This window comes from Aythya ferina, assembly GCF_964211825.1.
Source record: "Aythya ferina genome assembly, chromosome: 6".
Lineage (NCBI taxonomy): Eukaryota > Metazoa > Chordata > Aves > Anseriformes > Anatidae > Aythya > Aythya ferina.
The window spans coordinates 11,424,929-11,450,385 of record NC_140303.1 but is presented as its reverse complement, the minus strand read 5'-3'; the positions used below and the strand labels follow the sequence as shown (position 1 = coordinate 11,450,385).

Sequence of the window (25,457 nt, the reverse complement as noted above, 5' to 3'; positions counted from 1 at the left end):
TATACATACTCTTGTGAGGTGGCTTTCTTTTAGCTAAGAATATTAGGAATATTAAGTGGATGCAGCTACTGGTGAGCTGTTAGTGGAATCAGTTACAGTACCTGGTTGTCAAAGGGATTTTAAGCCCCTCTTCTGGGAAGGAGTTACAAAAGAATACAAGCTTCTTAATAGCATTTAAGGAAACCTAGCTACCCCTCTGAAAAGTGATGTAAATCAGGAGCTCTTCACTGACATGAAGCATGAGAGGATTCACATAGAAGAGCAAATGGGATCAGATTACTGAAGAGTAGTATTCCAAGCCAGCACCGGCCAAATCAGAAAGGCCACAGGCACAAAATGAGATCCAGCAAGAAGCATCCACAGAAGCAAGAGTTTGTTTTGTAAATACTTTACAATAAAAGGAAGATCAAAAATAGAGTTGGCCTTCTATGCAGTGAAAGCTCTTGATAGATGATGTCAACATGGGCAAAATGTTTAATGCCTTTGACATCCACCTCCCATAAAAAGTACAGCCTGCAGCTGGCTGACACAATTCCTTCCAGCAACATAGGGATATGGTTTCTGTCTTGCAGAAGAAAAGATCAGGCTAAGAATACTCAGATATACCTAAGCATAAGCTATTTTTGAAACAAATTGAGCCTGATGAACTTCTGACTATGGCACCGAAAGAGCAGTAGCACTCCCCTAACCATTGGTAATTCCCTCTGAGATCTTGTGGACTGGATGAGGAACAAGAAGACTGGCAAAAAGCAAATGCAGTGCCTATCTTCAAAAATGCAGGAAAGTAGATGGAGTACAGATGAGTCAGATAAAGTTCAGTTGCCTTCAAAAAAAGCAACCAAACGACCCCAAATTATTAAACAGTTTGTAAGCACCTAAAGACAACATGGTGTGTAGTAATCAAGACTGAATGGTCAAGAAATAATCATCTCAAGCCATCCTGAGTTCCTCTGGGATGTCACAAGCAGCTTTTTAACAGAGAGGATGTAGACATCAAATTTATTTACTTAACAAGGTTTTGATGTCACCTTCCCCAGCAATCTCATATAGATTCAAAAGATGTTGACAAGACAGAAATGGTTTGAAAAGGGAGGACACAGTTCAAGAGCACTGGTCACCTTAGTTTGCATTGAGGCAGAAGGAATCTGCACAGATACGGGAAGGGCAACGACTTCACTGAGAAAGGATGAGGTAAGATAAGACTAGGGGACATTATCTCTGGTCATTAGGTGCTGGTTGATATCAGAGAAACAAGGGTGAAAAGCTAGAAAACCTACAAAACCTACAAGGAACAAATGAATGACAGGTATGCAGCTAGAGACATGAGGACTGAGAAAAGACATACAGCAGATTTGAGGTGAGTGAAAGACTGTCAAACATAACACAGGAATGAGCTGACATCCGTGTTCCTGCTGAGCTTAAAGAGATGTAAAAGGCTTAAACTGTGACTAGGAAGGCAGAGGTTAAGGGAAACTGTCTACTGACAAGGATATTAAAGCAATTGCACAGGTTGATTAGGGAGATCAGGGAAATCTCCTCCACTGGAAGATTTTCAGAACAGATTAGAAAAATGACAGCCAGTCTTGGATGAGCAGATCTTGTTGGGGACAAAGGGATGTAGCAGATGGCACCCTGAGATCACTTCCAGCCCTATTTCTTTTTTATGTTTCTATGATTCTAAGTCCATCTGCCCAGAACTTTTAAGGAAAGGTGATGCAGAAGTCATTACTTTTCCTTGTCTCCTCCTGCTTCTGGGAGACAGGTCAATTCTCAAATTAGGGCTGCCTTTGGGAAGTCTCACAGATGGACACGGATAATTTCCAGTATCGCAGTGTCAATTTCTGTTTGTGGCCATGTGGTTCTTTTCTATGTTCTTTAATGACTCCATATTCATTTACTGAGCTTATAAAGGTAACTGAGTCAAGACCATCTAATTTATTGGTGCTTGTAGAAAACATAGAAACTGCCATCACATCCCTTAAGAAGTAACAGAGCAATAAACAGAGCTCCTCCAGAAAAGGGAGGATGGAAAGAGGAATTGAGACAAGCCTTAATTTGTTCCTTCTAGCCCTTGCCCAGCATAGCATGTCAATTTATTTGGCTGGGGCAATGACTCTCTGCTACTTCACATTTGTACCATGTTTTGCACACGAGTAACAGCATCTACTGCAGCTCTTGCAGCTGAACAAAAGGCTTTTTCCTTTGATGGCATCACTTATCTTTAAAACTGAGTTTGGATTTCAGTGCTTTGCTGGATCAGACCAGAGGAAAATCCAAGTAAAATAGCAATTTCTACGTAATCATTTTTAAACATCACCAGGCCAAATTGCCCCAGTTACCAAAGAGAAGGGGGCATGTAAATGGTGTTTCTCAGCCTCTCGGAAACCACAGAAACCCTGGGTCCCTGTACCTGTTGGCTGAAGCTGGATAGTTTTCAACAGGTTCACTATGTTTGGCTGAAGCTCTGAAATCCGAGCGAGGGAATCAACGTTCAGAATGAACTGCGGGGCATAAACTATCCTTTCCAGCTCTACAGGGTCAGCATTTTTGGCTTTGATAGCAAAGGTCACAACTCCGGCTTGCTTCAGAGCATCTGATGGTTGCTCCACATCGTCGGATGACCTCCCAGCGGCAAGGAGGACCAAGAACTGGGGAACTCCTTCTTCAATCCTGCTTCCAGCTTCCTTCACAAACAGCCTCCTTATGGCTTCCTCTAGCGCAACTCCAATGTTCAGTTGCTTCCCAGTTTTTAACTTCATCCTTTTCACTTTCAGAAGCATGTCATGCTTAGACGGAAGTTCAGAGAAGTCAAATTCAACTTGGATGTTGTCACTGAATTGAGCTACAGCTACTCGTGTGGCATCGGAACCCACGTTCAGGTCAGAAATGACTTTGTGTACAAAGTCCCGGACGGCAGGAAAGCTACCCAAGAGGTTGGCTGAACCATCAATCAGGAATAAAATATCTTTCTTGCTTTCTAGAATAAATTCACAAATGAAAAGAGGGGAAAAAAAGACATGAAGGCATTTTTCTTCTTAAATGTCATCCTAGAAACTTCTTTGTCTATTACCTGGATTTCAATATGCAAAGCAAGTGATTATCATTTCCCAAAGAATTCAGAGGCTACAAGATTAAACAGTACCTTTGCCGTATTTATCTAAGGAGGAAAGGAAAGCAAGGACACCTCTCCTAGGACTCAGTAAATTCAGGCACCATAATCTCATATCATATACTGTATCATAGCGTGTCATCTCAGTCATATCATAAATTAATCATATCAGAATAGGCCAGTGACATCTCTGTTCTAGCAACCTACCAACAATGGAGGCATGAAATACAATAGCAGTGGAGCATTTTTTTTTCCTATTTAAAGGCTCATTAAGCAATACATAGACATTAGTTTATACATACATACATAGAATATTTTCTGTATTCTCTTAAAGTACTTCTCTCAGTTGCATCACAAGGCAGTTAAATCCAGAGGTGACTTATGGCTTTGGGAGGAGAAAATTCCTTTTACCTGTTTCCATTTGATGTCTTTTTAATTTCATTGAATGTCCAAGGCACAATCGAGCACCTCATGTTTTTGTATCTTAATATTTTTCGTCTTAATCATCTCCTTTCCATACTAAACAATCCTGGATGTTTTTATGTCTTCATATGCATGTAGCCAGAATAAGAGAATTATTGAGCAAACATCTGTTTAGAAAGGGTTAAACTTGACAACAGTTTTTGAGCTTAAGGTTAGAGACTATCTTTGAAGTCAAAATCAGCCTCTGTGACAGCCTGATAATATCACTTCTTCAGAGAGGCTCTGGGAAGTGATTTATCTACCTGTACATGGCTAGACCTTTGCTCCTCTATGCTCGTTATCACTACTTCTACCTTTCCACACCACTCCTTGTGGCCAAAAGGACATACTCCCCTTGCCTGAGCTAGTACAGGCAATGCACTTGCAGGTTGTGATGTTATTATGGTGATAGAAAGGGAACACCTGGACAAGTGACTAGTGGGCAGAGACTCACTCTGATGGTCCCTCAGTCCTGACCTGCCTAAAATTGTGCTGTCTTTAGAGTGTGCTAGCAAAGACTTCAACAAAATGAAGAGCTGACTGTGTCAGGCCACATATTTAAGGTAAGCACAGTCCAAAATGCTTTGATGACTTGGACAAGCGTTAAGGTGTGCACTGGGAACAAACAGTCAAGAGAAACATAGTTAACTCAATGCAGTCAACATGAAGGAAGGTATATATTACCTGTTGGGGCGAGTGGAACCTCCTCCACACCTCCACTAACATATGTTGTTATAGGCTTATTTAACTCCTGGGGTAAAGCTGTCAGATCACTGAAATCATCCATAAAATATACCATTCTTGGATTAAATGCAATCTGTTCAAGCTCTGCCTTATCCGCATTCCTAACTCCAACAGCAAAAGTCAGCACTCCGGCCCGAGCTAATTCATTGGAAACTTGCAAGAAGGGATCGGCAGACTTCCCTGCCGTCACCAGGACTAGGACCTGTGGCACTTGTTCATTTATTCTGCTCCCACCAGCTTCAGTGAAGTGATTCGAAAGCACAAAGTTCAGTGCAGAGCCAGTGTTCAGCACTGACCCCCCCTTGGGCCTCAGCTGCCCCATGCGTTGAATTATGTCTGATTTGGTTTGGTATGAGTATAGAGAGAACTCGGTTTTAGGAGTGTCACTAAATTGCACTAAGCCAACTCGGATTTTGTCGCTTCCGACATCAAGGTAGTTAACTAGGGTCACAACAAAGTCACGCACAAAGGGGAAGTTGGCATTTCCGACGTTGAGTGATCCATCCAAAAGAAAGATGATATCCCTTTTGGTTACTTGAACTGCAGTAGAGCACAGAAAACAACATGAGACATCATAGAAAACAAAATAGATTTTTTTCATGTGTGCATACAGCATGCGCCGTACACACATGTAAACCTTGTTAGGAGGAAGGGGGAAGTGGGGAACAGAAAGAGAAGAGAAAGACTGTGATTAGCAAACAACAAATAACGAGGACCTTGCTGGACAACACTCAGTTTGGCAGAGAAGGTTTCTGACTCGAGTTGAAAAGTCTTTAAGCATCAGGTTTATCAACAGGGCTCAGTCTCTGTTATGGCAGATGATTTTGAAGGCTGCTAGTGCCAGAGTTGCATGTTCTGGGCCATGTCTTTAGCTGGCAGAAGCTTCCTTGATTTTGGTGGAGCAACACTGAATTTTGCCTGTAGACACCCTGCTGATCATCATGGGTTTGCTCAGGGCTTTCCACTGCAACTTTAGCAAATATTTCTGCGTTTTGGCACATAAGGCATTGCTTGACACCCAAAACTACCACCCCCTTGCTAAGACTTCCCCCAGACATCCCTGGACATAGAGGACCATGTCCTGCCCCCGAGCAGTGACTGCTGCAGCCATGCTACCCTTGTGCTGTGCGGCCAACAACGGCTGGCCCACAGTGCTGAGCGAGGCTCTGCTTCCATGGGAAAACTCTTCTGCCAAGTAACCAGTTTGGCTGGTATTTTGCGTGGGTATTAAAAATAGCTTTTACTATTGGCTTTGAGAAGTTGGTCTGGATGAGGCTGCAATGGCTGCCCGAGACACCTGCCTTTCCAATGACAGGATTTGGTGCAGAAAACTGCATTTTGATCTCTGCAGTTAAAGACATGCATGTAGCAGGCTGTAGGAAGGGGAAAACTCTCCACTTTTGCCAGTAACCGGACAGTTCTCAGCTCCTTCTTTAAGGCTAAACTCATCCTAGACTGTCTTTCAGCATTTGAGCCCTGAGACATAGATATGCAATATCACCCCAAAGACATTTCAAGTTCTCCCTTATGATTTTTTTTGTCTTAATACATCATGGCCAGATGACAGACCAAAATGCTGAAACTTTAAGGTCTCAGAGAAAGACGAGCTGGCTCTTCCAGTGTACCTATGGATGCTTTCCTCCAAATAAGTTATCTGAGAACATACTTATGCCCATTGCTAATGGCGTTCAATATCTTTCTGTTTTATCCCAATTACCTATGGATATATGGCTACATTCATCCATCTCTCTGGCTGGCCTTGTCACTGTAAGCTTGCTGTCCTAGTACTGAGCTATTAAAAACAGAAGTGAGAAGAGGGCTCTTTGCATTACAGGCATTGCTCTCAGATTCACAGATTGTCTTGTTTTTTTGCATTTTTAATTGTTCCCAGAACAGTTTCATTCAAGGCCCAGGGTGAGAAAATATCTTTAGATAATCTAGTTGAAATGTAACAGACAGCCCAGTGTCATAATTAGTTATGTTACTAATAATACTCTGTTTACAGAGTGGGATATGTTTACTTGCTTATTGCAAATGTGTGTAGCTGTGAGTACAGTCAAGCAAAAGGAGTACAAAAAACATAAGCTGCATGAATAAGCTTTAAAGAATAAGGAAGTTTAGGAACATTTTTAATTTGCATTGAAAAATAAAAATGTCGGGTTTGGTATGTAGCCATGCAAAACTGTATTAGCAGGAAACACATTCTGAAAAAAAGCTTATTAAGTAAGTCTCGTGATATTCATCTTAATTAAGGACAAGTATTGGCTAACTAATTTTAAAATGTCTGCTCTTTGTGTAGATCAGTCGTTGGCTTTTAATTTTTTAAGGACTCTTTCAAAAATCCATTCTATTTTGCCCTGTGGTTTATAATTTTAAATTACTTGGGGAAACTAGAAAAAAGAACATGGACATAGTTTGACACCCACTTAAGCCAATGGGAATCTCACTCTTGACCTTACTGGGAGCTGGAAGAAGTCCTATCTTACTAACGTTCATATGCCATGGGACAGAATTTCAAGGTTCAAATATGATCTATCATGACAAGAATTCAACCTCAGGCATCTCTACTGGGGACAAATCCTGAGAAATTTGGTATAAAATCTCTATGTAGATAAAACACCTTCTAAAATACCAGGAAACTTCCTCAGAAGACATGACTCTAGCTACTGGATTGCTTCCCAGTCTACTGATGTCAATGGAAAGAACAAGTTAAAAAGAATACACTGGCTTCACAGGGCTTTGAATCATCTTCTAAACAGATTAAATTAAAGTCAACACTCCACTAGTCTCATATACCTCTTATGGCATGAGCTGAATAAATGTTGATAAGAAATTATGTTACTGAAGCGGGTATTTCAGTCCAACAGTGTCAGGGTAGCTTTCTCTGAACATCTCCTTGAAGAAACTTTCTTGTTTTCTTTACACTCAGAACAATTTTTTTTTAACTTTCTTGAGTAAATATCCACTACGAATGATTTTCAAAATGGGAAAGAGATTATGATAGTCACAGTGTGTTCTGTTCATAGGTTACACAAATCCTGAATGAGAGAAAAAACCTCCACTGCACAATCTTAGCATTTATCTAGCAAGGCTTGTCTTTCACGTCTCTGCTTTAAATGTTGGTGACAAACGTGGAATGGGATAAAATCTCCAGAAAGTGTTGACAAAGGTATAATAACAAGCATGCTACCGAATTTGCCAATCTGTTCATGCACATTCTGCAAACCAAAGAGGCAATGTGTAGGTATGTTGAAACACGTACTTCATGCTTTTTCTTGTGATCACTACATGTAAAAAATAAGTTGGCAAAATCATAAACCATATCTCCTTCACTAGAACAAGGTGATTGATTACCTGATGGAGGTTCTTGGACAATCATTCCTCCAGAGAGTGTCCGGATGGGCGACAGCACTTCAGGAAGAATGGCTTGCATGAATTGAAGGCGGAAGTCATTTGGCTGGAACACGAAATCCCTCTCATGGGCAATTTCTTGGAGTTCTGCCGTGTCGGCATTTCTCGACCCAACAGCAAGGGTCACTATCCGGTTCCTTTTCATCTCTGCTGCAGGTTGGTCAACGGCATCCCTGGACTTACCACCTGTGATGAGCACCAGCATGGGGAGCACCCCTTCCTCCATCCTGCACCCGGCAGCACTGGTGAAGAAGTTGTTCCTCACAAAGTCCAGTGCCGAGCCAGTGTTGAGTGCTGTGCCGCCCATGAGCTTCATTTTCCTCACGTTAGCCATCACATCCTTTCTGTTCTGGTGGGTGTTAAAATAGAACTCTGGCTTCACAGTGTCTGCGTACTGTGCCACTGCAACTTGGATCAGGTCGGGTCCAACCTCCAGCCTTTGGACGATTTTGGCAACGAAATCACGAATTGCATTAAAGGGGCCAGTCCCCAAAGCTGTTGAGCCATCTATCAGGAAGACTATATCCTTCTTGTTCACTTCAATAACTGCAAGTAATGATACACACACGAATATAATGTCAGTGAAGGCTTCCATCACCCCCTCCACATCAATTCAACGTCAACAGCCCAGCAACAAACTTCTTGTTTGTTTGAGGTATAGTTACTTTCAACATGTTTATAAAGGTCTTGATTTCAAAACAGAATTGTGTTTTAGGTTCTAGTGGAGGGCTAGTAAGAAATCTGATTAAATGCTTCCCCTTTCAAAAACATAGATGAGTTGAAGAGTCACGAGAATTGCATTGCTTTTAAAATTTAATATTAAAATGCTTAAGCAGCAAAAACAAAAAAGAAGGGCAAAAATTCAGGAGAAATCCTGGTACTCAGCTGCGACATGAGACAAAATTATCAGGTGGTGCTCCATGGTCTGCAGTGGAGCCATCTGCATAATGCCAGAGAGCAGTTTGGTCTCATTTTTGGACTCATTTTCACAAGAGCAATGACACAAGTAAGGAACAGTCTCCACTTACTGAACATACCTGGACTGTGGGTCTTCGCGTCCTACATCTTATTTCTTATCTAACAAAAACAAGTTATGATTTTTCTTGGCACAGCCAGCCCAGTCATGGAAGAGCTGAATTCTATTCTGGTTGCCATGTCTTTAGTAAAATATGTCGCCTAGGCGGTAATCTCTGAAACTCTATATTGACGATGGCATAGGATGCAGAAAGAGCACAATTAGCTTTCCAGTTCCCAGGCTAAGTTTGAAGGAAGATAGTTAGGGGGAAAAAAAACTGTTGTGCAGCATTGAAACCAAAACACCATCATATTTAACACAGCAGATGTACATGATACAGCAGTAAATATTAACAAGACCAATGCTCATTATGACAAAAGCATTATACGTGATCACGATGGGAGGTAACCTCAACACTTTCTTTCAGCCGACCCCCATTTATTCTTCAAAGCAGCGAGCCATGGCTAGTATTGTGAAGAACCCCACTCACAACATCATCCACCCAGGTTGTGTCCTTAAATCACCTGCCCACCTATGAGCTCCTAAGGTGGAGTCAATACTCAAGGGCGCAAGTCCATTGCCCCCCAGGCTCAATGCACAGCCCCAGGGAGTCTGAGACCCAGCATCACCAGGACCTCACACCACTCAGGGCAAGTAGTAGCAAACACTCTCTGTCATGCCCAGATGGGAAAGGGCAGCCCCTCATCCCATCAGGGCTCCTCTGCATGGAGGCTATTTACTTTGGATTTGAAGAAAGAACAAAGCTTTGGCTGCAGTCCTCCTTGGCCCGACACCAGCTGGCCCCAGAAAGCAGTGCTGTTCTCCGTCAGGTTTCTCATGACAGGCAAGTGCTCTAAGATTGGGCTGCCCCAAGGAGTGATTTAGAGCTGGAGACAACTTCTGCAACTCGGCTGCCCCGGGACTGCTGAGAGACCCACCTCTGCTGGTGAGCCTTGCAATTGCCCCTCACCTACTGGTGGCTTGGACCAGCAGCGCGTTGACCGCCCAGGCTGTCCAAACAGAGCTACCCACACAGCTACGAGGATTTATTTAAGCTCTCCCCTTCCCAGAGCCAGGAGATATACAGTGTTCTTCCCCCCCGGTCAGGTTTTTTTTCTTCATCAATTACTGCGAGAAGGAGAGGGCTGAGTACAGGAAACTTTCCAAATGGAGAGCAACGCCTGAAATCCCTGCATTGTATCATCCAGAAAAGATGTCTGAAGTGCTTTCTTTGCTTGTCAGCAGCTAGATACCCAAAAATGGAGACCCTGGGGACTTTTGACTTTATATAGAAGTTTGTGGAAAACATCAAAGGGGCTTTGCAAAGACGAGGGAGGCCACGAAGCAATAGCTCCCTCCTCTACTAATTCCTCTCGCTTCTCTTGAATGCTGCAGTACATTTCCTTAGAGAAGAAGAATGCAAGAACTGAAACCAAAACCCACAGGAAGAAGGACCCCATGGTGCTATTTTCAATGGATAAAAAGCAAAAATATTTAGGGAAGGCTGTACACATCTCATAGGGTCTGATCCAGAGCCCAGTGAAGCCGATGGCAAGTCTCCCAGGAATTTCAAAGGGTTTGGGATCAAAGCATTATCTTTGACTGTCAAAGTCATTGCACTCTCCTAGGAATGTCAGAGGGTGACTCCCTCAAACCTGGCCCTGCACTGTTCCCTTCTCTTTGCCATCTCAACCATCTCTGGTGAAACACCACATCTGATTTAATCACCTACACTTCCCCAGTCACTAAAGGAGAGGGGAGAGAGGCAGAAAGGCACTTTGAGAGCCCCTTTCAACCCTAGTGTACAGCTCAAGAGCTCAAGTGAAGCAAGATGACTTCTTTACTGGACAGGAATACTTGGCATCTCCAAGGGGCTTTGCATCCCATTCCAGCTGCTCTGTGTGTCCCAAACCACTGCTTTATGCCCCAGACTTCCAAATGTATTTCCAAGGACACTAGGTAAAGGAAATTCCCTAAAGTTCCTCTGCAAACACCACCTTCTCTATTTAGCAGGTCCGCCTATAAGTGATTGCATGGGCTGATGCTACTGTAGTACCTTCTACAAACAAGCTGAGTGAAAAACATTCGAAGCACAGATGAAACCAAATGTACCAACATTTTTAATCTGGCTATTATCTGATTAAAACATTGAAAAGGAATACACTCATATTTTAAAAGCTCAGAGCATTGGACGTACTTCTGAACTAATGATCTCTGTCCTTCTAGCCCCCTGGAAATGTCCCACCTGCTGGGTTTAAAATTTGTGGGGCAGAAGATGGGTTTTCCATAGACTTGCTTGGGTTCTGTCATGCATGTTTTTAGCTAGACATGCATACTTCAGCTTATTTAGCTAAATATGGTTCTTGTGGGGCTCTGCAGGGAAAAGTTCTTTGTGTTTCTTCCTGCAATAATCAAGGCAAGGTCATAAAATGATCTTTTAGGCAAATTCCTCCCTTTGATTTGAGCCATGGGACAGCAAACATGTTTAGACATAGATTAATGAAGACATCTGGGATGCAGTTTTATAAGTCAACATACATCACGAGTTGAACAGCATGTACAGAACTCCAGACTGGCACTCAGATCCCCAAAGCCTTGTTTGCATTACACATTTTGGTGATTATCTGCAGGAACTCCAGCCTGGCCCTTCCCAGGGGCCTCCAAAATGCAACGTGTTGGGTCTTTCATAAAGCTCGCTATCAGTACATTTAATTCAGTCATAAAATCACAGGGTGAGAAACTCTTAATCACCTACATGCTCCATAAAACCAGCACACAGCACTGTGTGTTCATTATTCTACTGCACCCAAGCTAATGCTAGACCAGAAATAATGGCAATAAGGACTTAAGGTGATAAAGTGACCTCAGCAGAATATGGACACCCACATTTTTTATTTTTTTATTTATTTTTTTTCCCATGGCCTCATGGAAAGCTGCAAACTTAATTAGATTAGAGGTTGAAGGGAAACATAAGTTCGCAAGGTAGGGATTTTGCTTAAGAAGAACTAAGGGCTGTTTTGCTTCTAAGTTCAACAACACAATAGCCTCTAAATAAGCTTCAGGGTGGATTTTTACCCTTTTCCCAGTTATGGTGCACAGTTCCAATGAGGTAGGTCATTTTACTCTTTTAGTAAGCTGTCAATTTCAACCGTTTAAAACAGGGATCTATTTTACATCCCTATTGGCTTCCCTAGTCAAATTTCATTCTGATGCCACTTTCAACTGACATATAATGTAAGCTTACATGACATACATGTTTTCAGAGCCAAACATGCTGAATTGTTTACCTCCAGGGGTGCTTAGATACCATAATAAGGATTATATGGGCCTTTTTATACTCTTAGATACCACAATAAGGATTATATGGGTCTTTTTATACTCTTAGATACCACAATAAGGATTATATGAGCATTTTTATACTCTGCTTGTGTTCTTTAAAACTCCATGTCATGCAAGTTATAGACACAAAACCTTATGGTTTTCAAAAGAGAACCCACTGGGTAAATGAGTTTCTGCACATCAGTTGCACATTTTCTCCAAAATCAGACCAGAGAGATGCATTGCAAAAATAATTAAAAAGTAAAATTTGTTTTTAAAGCGTGCAAAGTTCATCAAAATGCAACAGTCTAGAAAGGCATACATACCTTCAGTCACAATGGTTGGGGCCTCTAACAAAATGAGTCTTTGGGCCACTCCAACAATGTTGGGCAGTAATAATTCTTGAAGAGCATCAAGGTTACGGATATCCAGGGCAGTAAATGCGAAGCTTCCATCAGTAGCAATCTGCTGCAGCTCTGCACTGTCAGCATTCTGGACCCCAATGCTAAACGAAAATATACTAGCTTGCTTCACCGCTAACAAGCCCTCTCGGATATCATCACTAGACTCTCCACCACTTATCAGCACTAAAATCTGAGGCACCGCTTCCTCTATCCTGCTGCCTCCCGCCTGGGTGAAGAGGTTCTCCACCACAAACTCCAGTGCTGCACCAATGTTAGCTTCCTCGCCACCGCGGAAACTAAGTGCCTTCACGGCATCCAGAACATCTGCTTTTGTGGAGTAGCTGTTCAAAGCGAACTCGGTTCTGGGTTCATCACTATACTGCACCACCCCAATGTGTATTTGCTGAGCTCCAACTCTGAGGCTTTCAATCAAATTTACAAGGAAATCACGTATGGCTGGAAAATTGACACTTCCGATGTTGTTTGATCCGTCAATAAGGAAAATAAGGTCAGCAGACTCTTGAGCTTTAAAAAAAGAAATGCAAAAGGTGAAAGCATTACAATGGGTGATTACATGCAGTTGTACAGTGTTCTGACATGTTTCGTGGAAAACCAGTAAGAAACACGAAAATGAGAAAACAAAACACATATTCACTGAGGAAGTGACGTTTTTGCCTCTTAGTTCTGCATTCTGATTGAATATGAGTTTCCAGCCCCGGCATCTGCTCCCCAGGGCTGGGCAAAACCTGAGCTCATGGCTGCTGTCACATGGGAGTCAGTGTTTTTGAGGAGAAAACTCTGCAAAATGTAATTTTTGGAAATCTAGGTCCACCACATCGCTTCTCAGTCCTGTCTAAATATTTAGATGGACAGAGACAAAAGAAAATGATGGATTTTGGTGGCAATTCACCCTGAAGAGTCTGGGTGACAACACAGTAATATTAAAAAGAGTTTTTCCTCCTTGAATTGCAGTCTCTCTCTCTTTTTTCGTTTTTTTTTTCTTTTTCTTTTCTTTTTCTTTTCTTTTCATTTTCTTTTCTTTTCTTTTCTTTTTCTCTTTTTTTTTTTTTTTTTTTTTTTTAAGAAAAAACACTATTTACATAGAAAGTTTCAGCCTCTCTTCTGCAATTCTATTATTTTGCTGTTTAAAAACAGAGGCTTCTCCCAGCAAAAGTAAATATTATTTGAAATGCATTTGTTAGAAGCAACTGAAAAGGTTTTGATTACAGTTTTTGCTCTGTAACTCTTTTACCAGCTGTCAAGCATATGCACAATGATATTTGTCCAGCAAACTGACCCACACAATTGTCTACCCATGCCATACAAGGCTGTCTTTTTGATTTGCACAGATGCATTGATTATCATCAATAGATGAGTTTGGTCTGTATTTTTTCTAGATATTTTCTGGACTCTCGATATTCAATCAAGGAATGCAGAATCAGGTTAAAACAGGGTGATGAAATCAGTCATGACACAATTATCCAACTCTATTTGTTGTGACTATACCCAGATGATCGCAAGCATCTGCTGAGAATATACACACACCAAACAAAACTTTAACATGGCATTAGCGTGGTTGTTGAGGGGGAAGCATTTTTTTTCTGTGAAACTTACCGAAGCAGACCCAAAATGGCCTGGTGTCTGCTCTTCCTCCTTTAGCTCAAGTAATTTTACCATCAAGATCACCAAGAGCTTTACGCATTCAACAGGCAGGGGAAGAAGACCCCAAAGTATGCTCAGATTGTTCATGCTACTATTTCTCCAATCTCATCAACAAATCAAACTTCAGACTATTTGCAAACGACTGAAAAGTTTGGAAATCTGGAAATCTGGTTCTCAGCTTTTTGAAAGCTGAAGGTGAACCCAGTAGCAGAACTGGCACGGAGTTTAGCAAAGCCAGGAATAAACCTGCTGTCTTTGCGATTAGAATCGTCAATAATTTTTTGGCCCCTGCGGAAGTTTTCTGGTAAATGTTTCATACACCACAATGCCGCCAAGAGACTCAGATATGCAATTCCAGCGACAAAGGGTCACCAGCTCCCTGAGCCAATTTTTGATGGCCAACCTCAGCTTGGAGAACATTGACGTGATTGAGAATTGCCAAGGACTTGGGGTCTCTTTTTCAACACGAAGTTGAAAGCTGTGAAAGTGCTTAGGGTTGGCTTTGCTGTGACATTTGTGGTTGGGTTGTACACGTTCTACTTCATAACGTAAAGGGAAGAGAAATCTCAAGGTGGTTCTACCCAGCACTGTTTCAGATACCCTGGCTGTCCTTTTGAGAAATGAGACTTCACACGCCGATGGGTGTCATCGCGGGTCACTCCCGCCAAAGAGAAAACAGATACAAAATGGATGTGTTGGATAATTTGTCATCACTGTAAAAACCTTTGTTCTTCAATGCACGTTTATGGAACAAGCTGGTGCTGGAGGACAAATAAAAGCATGCTTGTTACACAACTAAGCAAGGAGGGTCAGATGAGACAGACAGCTAAGATTTAACGAATATATCAGGGCAAAGTCGGGGCTGACTTCCATACTTACGATAGTCAGCTCTGGGGACTGCCACAGAACAACAGCTTTAGTACTCTATATTGGAAATACTACATGATTGTTGGTTTTGTTGTTGGTTTTTTTTTTGTTTTGTTTTGTTTTGTTTTGTTTTGTTTTTTATTGCATTTCTGTTTCACATACAGGTTCATTTCTAGTGAAACATCCATGACATTTTTACATATGTTAATGCTACATGGAGTTATCAGCAGAATAAATGACTTCCTAAACTCTTAATCAAACTTACTTGTACTATGCTTTGCACACCACATATTTTCATGCAAGGTTTAGGATCTGTAACATCTTTTTTCCATGTTTAATGGTACTCCACAGATTGCCTGTGCAAAGTGCACAGAGACAAAACTGCGATAGTAGGATTAGCTTAAATTTTGTGTTACAGCAGGGGAAGGAAACACTTGCAAATGCTATCTCTGAGAAGAAATGAACTCGGAAACACTCCCTGATGTACAAGAGGTAGGAATTTGCCTTTAAAGCTTTTTAAGGAAAGTCTGAGACTTGGGCCATTTGTAGTCTACAGGGCTACCAAAGACAAATTCCCCCATTGGTTTCAACATTGTGGCCCTTCATGGTGGAGATGCTCATATATGAGCATTCATATATATATCATATATAGCATTCATTTTACACATGAATCGACACGTTTTTTCTTAGAAATGGCAGTTTATCTCTTCTTTCTGCGGCAGCCGATTTCCTTCCCTGTGGCTTTCACGTGACTTGGATATTTGCCCTGTCAAGCACTTTGCACAAAAAAACACATGTGAGCACAGCCTGTTGGTGATGCTCGGTGTCATGCAGTGATGGAGAGTATCCAGTGGGGCTGACGTGAGGGTTAATCAGACAAGACAACACAGGGGATTAATGTTACACCTCATTACACTGCCATTGCCTTACGTTACCCCACAAGCTATTGACCTTCAGATGGAGTCTCAGGAATAAAAAGAAAGGTTTGATCTCTCAGACTTCTGTTTTGAAACACAACAAAGCTGCTCAGAAGGCCCTTTCCACGCTGTCATTTCATAAACAGAGAAGGGACAGAGGAAGGCTCTAATTTTTTCCAGGCAAATTCAGCCCCCAGCTTTTGGCCAGTGCAGATCCATTGAAGCCGACGCGGTTTGCAGAGATGTTTCGGTTAGGAGAAGGGCCCAGAGCCCCATCAGGTGGAAGTCATCAGCTTGTAGAGAAGGCATCTGAGTAGCATCTCGAAAGGGATTGCCAAACCACATGCCTTCTCTGAGCAGATGAGGAGCAAGGTCTGCAGGCTGGCTCAGAGATGGGGTTTTAGGGGAGCAGTTCTCTAAGCAGGCACTAATTTTGCTGTCTTCAGCCGAGAACAGGAAGAATAGTAAAGCTTTCCAGAGTCACCGTGCACTGGAATACGGACTCCCAGGACCCTTCTGGAACTGCAGGGCTTCGAGGGAGCTACGTTCCCAAAACCTGAAGGGGCTGCGAGGTCCTAGGGAGAGGGACAGATCTCCTGGCATGGCAGCACAGTGCTGCTCCTGGCCATGGTGACATCCCAAAGCCACACTCAGCTGGGACGTTCTCATCCCACCGTGCCGTCGGGGTCCCTTGCACAGACCACGTTTCCCACTGCGCCCACCAGGACATTCCCCCTGGTATCCCTGCAGCCAGCAGAGACCTGTGCAGTCTCCAGAGGGTTTAGGGTCAGGAGCAACATGGCTGATGTGGCTATCTCCTATTTCCCTACCTTGGGAGGTGGATAGGATGGGGCAATTTAATATATCTCCCATAAGAGCTCCCTACACTTGCCTTTCCATGCCATGGGTGCAAAAGGATGTCTCCAGGGGGGCTGCTGCCCCTGCCAGGGTCCTGGAGCACTGCCTCCTGCAACACGTAGCATGGGGGCTCGATTTTCAAACCACGGCATGCCCGATGGGCACAAGCACGGGGCCGTACGCTTCAAACCTTTGTTTTTAAACCTCTGAACGTCCATCTCAGTCTGCCCCTACAAAGGCTTCAAAGAGTGCAGCACCAGCAGTCACCATGCTGATGGGAGCTATCAGCATGGCCAGGACAGAGCGCAGCAGTTGGCCATTACCTGTGATGTCTTTAACCAGTCCTTTGGCCCCAGCCTTTTCTGGAGTCATGGATGTACGGACACTTGCCACTAAGTCTCCAACTATGCCGTGGAGAGCGGTAAAATTCTCTAGGTTGAAAAGGTGCGTATCGAAGGGCTCACTCGCTATTTCCTTTAACTCCCCTTCCACCGCATCCTGCACGCCGACCGCAAACATGTTTACATGGGCCGATTTAAGGACAGATGATGGCAGAGCCACATCATCCTGGGATCGTCCGTCCGTTAACACTATAATAACCTGGGGAACTCCTTCACTCGCTCTGCTTCCAGCAGCTTTAGTGAGATGGTTCTCGATTAGGTACTCTAATCCTTTTCCAGTCTTGGTGCCTCCCCCCATGTAAGGCATATTCGCAATATGGGACAGCACGTCTTGGTTAGAGGGGTACGTGTTTAACTGGAACTCTGTGTGGGGGTTTCCGCTGAACTGGACCAGTGCAAAACGAAAATCATTTCCTCCCACATCTAAAGCCTTTACAACATCATACAGAAACTCTCGAACGAGTTGGAAATGCTCCTTCCCAATGCTCCAAGAGGAATCCACTAGAAATATTATATCAGCCACAGCAACGGTTCTGACAGCTTTAAAAAAACAGATGGGGTTTAGGGTTTTCTACCAGCCAGCGCAAGCATTCCTCCTCGCACAAACGACCGACGGCCTCTTTGGCATGGGGGCACCAAAGCCCGGTTTCCCCTCGTCACCCCGAGCAAAACGAGAAGCACTGTGGACTCCAGGCAGAGACAGGAAGGGACAGCATGCGACCTACCCTTCCCTGGGAGGAAGGCAAGAAGATTCCCCCCTCCTGAGCCCTGCCTGCACGTGAATTTGGATGCCAGCCCCAGGTCAAAGCACGAGGTGCAAATTTAGGCTTGCTCAAACATAGCCTTGGCGCGTTTGCTGGCTTCCTGGTGGTACAAAGAAGCAGGGACTGCTCGTGGAAGCAGCCTGGGTGCTGGCCTTGGGTTTTCCGTGGTTTTTTACTTCCTCTAACCCCCTGGTGACACTGGCTCCGTTCCAAAGGATGCCAGCGCCATGAGAACCCAACAGCCTCCCTGCGGGTTGGCAGCAGTGCTCTTCTCGCTTCTCCCTTTTGCTCGTATGCATGCAATGAAATCAAAACAGCTCTTCCCAAGAGGAAACCCAATAAGGGTCTCCCTGGGAGCCAAAAACTCCACATCCAGCACCCCGGCCGCACAGAGCATCCTCCAACGCCGGCCATGGGCTAGCAACATGCTTGAGAGGGCCTAGGCCCGGGTCGGCCCAGCAGGGGCGGAGGAGCAGGAGGCAAATCACAACGTACCATGGACATGCACATTAAAAACCAAAGGGTGCGAACGTCTTGGTGTGAGCGAGCAGCATGTTGATAGAGGGGTGCTGTTGGGGTTGGTGGTCCTGTCTTACCTGCTTGCTGCTGGGCGCCAACCAAGCAAAGACCCAAGAGCAGGAGGCCAAGTATTGCCGCAAAGGGCAAATGCCGGTGTTTTCTCATTTTGGTCTGTTATTTCCCGTTTTCCTTTTATTCTCTTTGTTTCAAAGCACCCAATGTGAGACCTAAAGGAGAGAGAGGGAGAGGGAGAAGGAGGTTAATGGCCTGGCTGTTATTAAATACCTAATTGTTAATGGCTACTTGTTACCATCACACCTCCTGCAAGAAGAGGTCAACGCAAAGTTGTGCGACTGTCATCATATCCATGCCTGTGCTTAAACAGATGAAACACAAGACAGAAAAGCACAGACATGTTTTTTTGACACTTCCATGCTGCATTGGTGGGGAGAAATTATTTTAGTGCTGGTCAGGTCCCGCTTTGTAGAGGAGCCATCGTTCCCATCATGATGGCATTTAATCACTGCTGTAGGCTTAGACGGCTTTCTTCTTGCCTATACTGCCACAAGTAATATTGAATATAAAGCCTAGGTTTCTACCGTCAGTAAACAACCCTCAAACCTCCAAAATGCCTGACTGCCCTCTGCTCTGTCCTTCTTGCCCACAGGGGACCTGCCGAAAAATCCAGAAAAAGCATTCGCTCTTGCTGCTGCCATTCCTTATTCGAGTTTTGCAGAAGCCAGGATGATAATCCTGCTGGACTTCCCCCTTTGCCTCAGCTCACCTTTTCAGCTGTCCCAAGGATACAAATGGAAATTTAATTATTCCAGGCCCAAGCGATCTGCGTGTTCTGGCTATGTGGCAGAAAGCCCTTGGACTCCCTCAAGCTCGCATCCCTGGTGGTGGAATAGCCTGCGCCGGCTGATCGCGTTTTGGAAAGGCACCAAGGATAATATGTTATATGTCGTAGCCAAAATAGAATTTATGGAAGTTTGTTATCTATGATCCACCTGGCAAACCTTCTGAAACCATGTCTCCTTCAGGAAAGCTGTGTATGTGTTGTCATGGAGATGGCCAATTTATTATTTAATCCTCATTTCCAAGCCTGCAGCGCAGAAACCAGCAATCCTTGCTTCACTGAGAAAATATCCTCCCAAAAGGGAATGCAGTATTTAATGCTTCTCGTTCCCTAAATGAAGCTCAATTACTCAAACGGGCCAAAAGTGATTCAAATACATCAAGCTGTTAACCGGGTCATCATTTAAAAGAAAAAAAAAATCAATTTTCTCATCTCCATCCATCTACAGGATCCTAAGAGTGTTAAGTGGGAAGAACAATTCATCCTTTCCGCCGAGCCTTGCAAGTTGCAGAGATGGCAATATCTGGCATAGCCAGGGGGAGAAAAGGATGCCTTGACTTGGGGAAAGTTCAACACCTAAGTGGTCAGTCCTCGTTCCACCAAAGAGACACTTCACAGGGCTATCAGAGTGGGATTCGATGGAAAGAAGGGGATGATATCTACAGCCTTTCCCAAAACCTGGTGCGACCTTGATCCTTCCACTTGTTCCCTGCACATCAAAGCCCTGTGGCTCCCTCTCCTCCAACATTTGCCTTTCCAGATGCTCCACATGGCTGTGGGGCTTTGCCTTTTCTTGTAGCTTTTATGAAAGCCTTATAATGCCAGTCAGGCCCCGCTTTTCCACCCATTTTTTTCTGTATAATAATAATACTGATGGACAGAGAGGCACCAAGAGCCAACAGCTAGCATGCAGGAGGGAATGGGAATGGGAATGCAGGATGGATGTGGTGGGAATGTCTGCAGAGAATGCCTAAACACAGCCCACTGTGAAAGTGCTAATATTTCTTTCCCAAAAGGCAGAAAGTTATGCTGTTGTCCCCAGTATGGGCTGCTGGCACCCTACCCCTCCAGCAGTCCTTGCAGCTGGGGGAGAGCAGTCGAAATAAACGGGTGAAAATTCACATCCTGCCAGCTGCAAGATGACAGGGCTGACGCAAACATTTGGGGGGATTTTGGCTTAAGACATTGAGCAGCTGTGGAGAGTCTTGTGGGGCCCTTTACAGGCCAGGAGAAAGAAGCAGAAGGGGAAAGCCAACCTGCCGAAATGGGGCAGCTTCTCCTCCCACCAGCATGGTGGGACAACATCCAGCCTTGGGTTTCTTTCATTTGTCTCAGCCAACTTAGAAATACAATGCTTTATTATTATATTTTTTTTAACATTAATTCTTTTATTCATTTATTCAAGCAATAATAAGCTGGCTGCTCTTTTTAATCACCTTCTGTCCCGTTTTAGCCTTTAGGAGGCTCCAGATCTATTTCCAGCTTCCCCTGAGGCTGTAGTCTCAGTTACATGTAAGTGTAATCAGCCCTGCTGATTAACGGAGCTCCCAGGGGAGGAATTTTAGCCTCGAACTTCCCCAAAACCACCCTAAAATCACATGGGCTGTGAGCACGCCGTGCTGGTTATTAGGAGAGAGAGGCAGAGAAGTGGCTGGGAGGAAGTGACTGATGTCTCCTGGGGACTGGATGATAAAACAGGGAGAAAAAAGAGCCTTTAAGGCACAGATGCTCCCTATCAGGGCTCCTCATTTATCCCCCTATATAGAGGAGGTGCTGGGTGCGATGACCCTCCTATAGGAGGTGGAGGAGAAGCAGAGGTAATGTATTTTGTCTGACCACAGAAGCAGGAGGGCAAAAAAGGAGGGATGTGAATTTATGGTAATTCACCTTAATTTGTGGCCCCTGTCAGGTGTCTGTTCTGCAAGCTTATTCTTCTACTCTACTGTCTGAGGGGATTATTTTCATCCTGAATTTATCATTATTATTTCTAAGGGAGAGTTTCTTACAGTCCTGGGGGAGGAATCTCTGGTGGAGCTTTCGGTATAACCACTGCAAACTTGGCAAAAAGGCTGAAAAAGCTAACTACGGAGTGCTCTTAGCAAAGCAGTTTTCCCCAACCGCTAAGAATTAGCACTAAAATCTGGAGAAATAGGTCTGTTAATAACCCGTGTGTGAAAGGGCGTTGTGTAGTGTTCAGTAATCTGAAGTTTTTATGTCTGTCTTGAGTTTATATAGTGTGTGGTGACCTCTTAATGTAACAGTATGTCCTCCATTTCATCCAGAGCTATACATCTGTTACTAATAATGCCTTCAAAAAGCAATCACTTCTACTACTAACGCCATGAAGTGATTTCCTTAGATATTTTCCCCAGCAGCTATTTTCTGCTTCATGCATAGAGAAGTATGCAACAAGTCTGACATTTTACATAATCGTATATTTGACTGAGTGTTTCGAATTTACTTTCTAAAAATTGCTTGTGTGTGTGATTTTTTTTTTTCTTCACTAGAGCATAATTAAAACCTGAAAAAAAGTGCAAAGCAGATGAGAAGGCTTAAAAAAAGCAAAACATAAAAGGCAGGGGGGGAAAAACTTTGCTCCAGCTGTTGTGTATCGCTTTGATTCATTACATATGCCTCTCAGCTGGGCTGGCTGGCTGGCTTTGGGTGGGAGGCAGCTATGCCTTCAGTTTATATAGAAATGTGATGTGTGTCATACGTAGGCAGATAGGAATGGGCCCAGACACAGCCCTGGGGATGCCTCGCTGCCCCAGACCGAGGTATGTGTGGTCCTGTTTGCCTGTACAGCGCCATGGTGTTCCCCCAGAATACCTTAAATAAAAGCCTGCAAAGCGGTTGTGGCCCTAAATCCCCACTTTGTGCCTGTGGGGTGGGTTGTTTTGTGCTGGCAGTAGGGAAAAAGGGTTGTGGACTTGCAGATGTGTCCCAGCAGCTTTTCCATGAGGGATCAGGCAGGATGAAAGGGATGCCCTCATCATCCCATGGACAGGGCGGATGGGATGCTGCAAATATCATCCTTCCCCCAAAAAAAATCTGCTCTGTGGGGATTTCCAGAAGGCAGTGGTGGAGCCACAAGGCTGCAGCAAGTTTTCCTTGAGTGAGGACACCAGCCACCCAAAAAAGCCACCTGTGGCCACAGCACTGGGAAGGGGTGGCCTCAAAATCCCAGCATGGAGCCATCGTGGCTCAGGTTGCCCTCTGGAGGTGGCTGCCTGCTCCTCTCCTGGTTGGACGTGTTCCCCTTGGATCTCTGTGCCCTGACAGAGCTCTGAGCTGGGGAAAACATCGTCACAAGCTGCTCCCAGCAGTGGTTTGGGCACAGCAGAGGCTAGATGCTGTCACTTTTCCCTGTGAAATGGTTTGGGCACCCCAAAACGTGGCCACCTCTTCACTATCCAGCACCAGCCCTAAGCCAGGATGTTTCTACAGGCTCAGGACGAGCTCTGTGTGTTGGATCCCAAATTTATTCCCCTCAACTCAGCAGAGCTGGTCCTATTTGCAACAGCCCTTTTGGAAGGGTTTCCCTCTGTGCTGCTGGCATTGGCGGCACAGGGAAGGTGAGCACTGTCTCTGGGAATAGTTCCTCCTATAAACACAGACCTGAGCATTACAAGCTGCCCAGCCCAAAAGGGTGGAAAATCCTCCTGATTTGCAAGCCACTTTAATTTGAAAAACAGCATTCAGCACAGCTACGGGGCTGCTTTGCCTTTATCCCAACCAGCGGGTCCCCTGCTTACTAGCATCTAGTATAAATCACATTCATTCTTATAAGCACGCTGTTGGCTTAAAATCTGCTTGTTTTCCCTCTTCTGACTGAGACTTAAATAGAGTAGTTAATAAGAGGAAAGGGAGTATTTGCTGGAAAAAGAAAAAAAGAAAAAAAAAAAGGGAACTCCCTCAAAGATCAATGACTCTTTATGCACGGTACCCTAAGCCTCACGGCGCCTCTCCACCCAAACAAATCCCCTCCTTAATGTGGCACGCTGGTCACTTAAAAAGGTGGAAAAAGTGATGGGCATGTGGAGCTGTGGTGGTGCGTTGTGCCCGCCTGAGCCCAGCCCTGGGCAGGTTCAGGTTCATCCCTGTAACGTGAGGCTGGGAGAAAGCAACCCCAGGCTGCCAGAGCTCGCAGTGATGCAAGGAATAAGATGTTCCCTTCCCTCCTGCTCCCAGACAGGCACGTCTCAGAAATCACAGCAGTGACAGTGGTTTTCCTCTGCAAATATATTTCAAAAGCCAAAAAGGAGTTGCCAAAAAGTGGAAGGGCACTGAATGAATGAATGAATGACCGACGCAAGGCGTGCTGCCCCCCGCTCCGGACACAGCATCCCACCCCTGGCTGCAGTTAATTTCTCTGCAAAGAGGGAGTACCCGCTTGAATCTGTGCACAATGGGGAATAGGAAGCCCCGTGCTCTGGGTCTGGTCCCAGTGGGTCGAGGGGTGGTGCAGAGCCATGTCCCTGTCCCACCACCACATCCTCGGGGAGCCCCCCGGTTGCTTCCAGCTCAAGCTCAGGGATGCTCCGACCTCCACAAAGTTCCCAAACCAGGCACTTCTACCCCAAGAAGCAGCTGTTTAAGCACCCAACCATCGATACCAAAGTATAACTTTTTTTTTTCTTAAACCAGTCAGTAATAGGGTAAAGCCAGAAGCTTGAACAAAGCAGCGTTCCTCCCTCCCAGAGCCCACATGAACCATCGCAGCCACCAGGAAGGAGCCAAGCAGTCCCCGCTGCGCCCTCTGGGGGGAAAATGGCTTTGGCCACCTCCTCTCCGGCCGGTTTTGGCCCCTGTGCCCGCTCAGGAAACCAATTTGGCCACAATCACCCTCACCTCAGGCTCCGTTTGGGAGGGGAAGGCTCTGCCGAGGAGGGATGTGGCGGGGTGTCCCCACCATCGGTCACAGCCACCCTCTTGGAGGGGCTCACCCACCTCCCCAAGCACAAGCAGCCCCATAGACCAAGCATCCCAGAGACAGGTTCCCCAGAAAATCCCAATTTTTTTTTATTTTTTTTTTTTTGGTGGGGGGGCTCTGACTCCATGGGGCACCCCTCCTGGGAGAGATGCTTTCATCCCACAGTGGGGATTTCAAGGCATGGAAGGCAAGCGCTGTCCCGCAGCAGTGGAATAAAACCCTGCTGGGTGCTTTAAAATGAATTTAATTCAATTCCTTGTGGCCAGGAGCATCCCCGTGCACCTGCAATGCCTCGGCTCAGGGAGGAGGCTTTTGGGGTGCCCCGGTGTGAGCAAACCCGCTGCAGTGCTCCGCTTATCCACACCCGATGAAAAGCCAAAGGGTGGCTTCCCTCTGGGGACATTGCTCTGGGTTTTGCCTAAAACACCTTAAAAAAAATAAAAATTGACAGCTCAGCAAGGAAGGGAACCACCAAGAGAAGCGAGCACAGGCAAAGAGCTCCCGCACGGACAACGCCACTTACCCCTGAGCGAACCCCTGGAAAATAAAAAAAAAAAGTTGCTTATTCCGGGATTTTGGGGTTTTGTTGTTTTGTTTTTTTTCCTCTCCGAAGAGTTGCTCAGCCCCGCTGCATGGCTGTGCTGGTTCTGCCCAGGCTGCCTGCCTCCTCGCCGGCTTCCTCGGAGGGACGAGGACGCCGCGGGCACGCTGGTCCCCGTTGGGCGGCTGCCACGGGGTCTGTGCGGGGCCGGGAGAGGCGGCTGGCGTGGAACGGCTGGGGGCCGGGCGCTGCAAATGGGATCCAGATGCTTCTTGCTGAGGTCAGAATTGCTCATCACACACGGTCCTTCCCCCCCCCTGCACACTGCCCTCCCCTCCCCAGTGCTCCCCTGGGGACGCCTCCGCACTCGGCGGCTTCCCTGGCCCGAGTGTTTTCGCCTGTTATTCGTCTATGGAGGAGAAAAAAAAAAAAAAAAAAAAAAAAGAAAGAAAGAAAAAAAAAAAGAGAGAGAGAGAGAGAGGGAGGAAAAAAAAAAAAAAAAAGAGAGAGAGAGAAAAAAAAAATCCGGGTGGCGGGAGGTTATTCCAATAGCATGACTTTCACTCAGGAGCTAAGGGCTGGGCTTGGATGCTCACAGCATACAGGACACGCCAAGGACTGTACCAAGTTACGCAGGGCTCCCTCGAAGCCCTTCGGGATGCCCGAGGCTGCA

General features: G+C 45.0%; 1 protein-coding gene and 1 long non-coding RNA gene across 15 annotated transcripts in view; one reads left to right on the top strand and one right to left on the bottom strand.

The window, feature by feature from the left end:
• LOC311438844 overlaps window positions 1-20,637 on the top strand; it is a 50,971-nt gene extending 30,334 nt beyond the window's left edge. For all 4 annotated transcript variants that reach the window (XR_014694356.1, XR_014694357.1, XR_014694358.1 and 1 more), the window contains one exon: window positions 19,119-20,637. This is a non-coding gene — a long non-coding RNA (uncharacterized lncRNA). The remainder of the gene's footprint in view (window positions 1-19,118) is intronic.
• COL6A3 (collagen type VI alpha 3 chain) overlaps window positions 1-25,086 on the bottom strand; it is a 56,514-nt gene extending 31,428 nt beyond the window's left edge. For 4 of the 11 annotated variants that reach the window (XM_084523731.1, XM_084523732.1, XM_084523733.1 and 1 more), the window contains exons 1-7: window positions 24,767-25,086; window positions 18,529-18,678; window positions 17,091-17,708; window positions 12,386-12,988; window positions 7,670-8,272; window positions 4,256-4,855; window positions 2,411-2,977 (exon numbers count right to left, since the gene is read on the bottom strand). In XM_084523731.1, coding sequence (XP_084379857.1) covers window positions 2,411-2,977; window positions 4,256-4,855; window positions 7,670-8,272; window positions 12,386-12,988; window positions 17,091-17,708; window positions 18,529-18,616 — 3,079 coding nt within the window. In that variant the 5' untranslated portion in view covers window positions 18,617-18,678; window positions 24,767-25,086. The remainder of the gene's footprint in view (window positions 1-2,410; window positions 2,978-4,255; window positions 4,856-7,669; window positions 8,273-12,385; window positions 12,989-17,090; window positions 17,709-18,528; window positions 18,679-24,766) is intronic. The other 7 variants (XM_084523726.1, XM_084523730.1, XM_084523736.1 and 4 more) reach the window with 6 other exon arrangements.
• Between the last annotated feature and the right edge of the window lie 371 nt (window positions 25,087-25,457).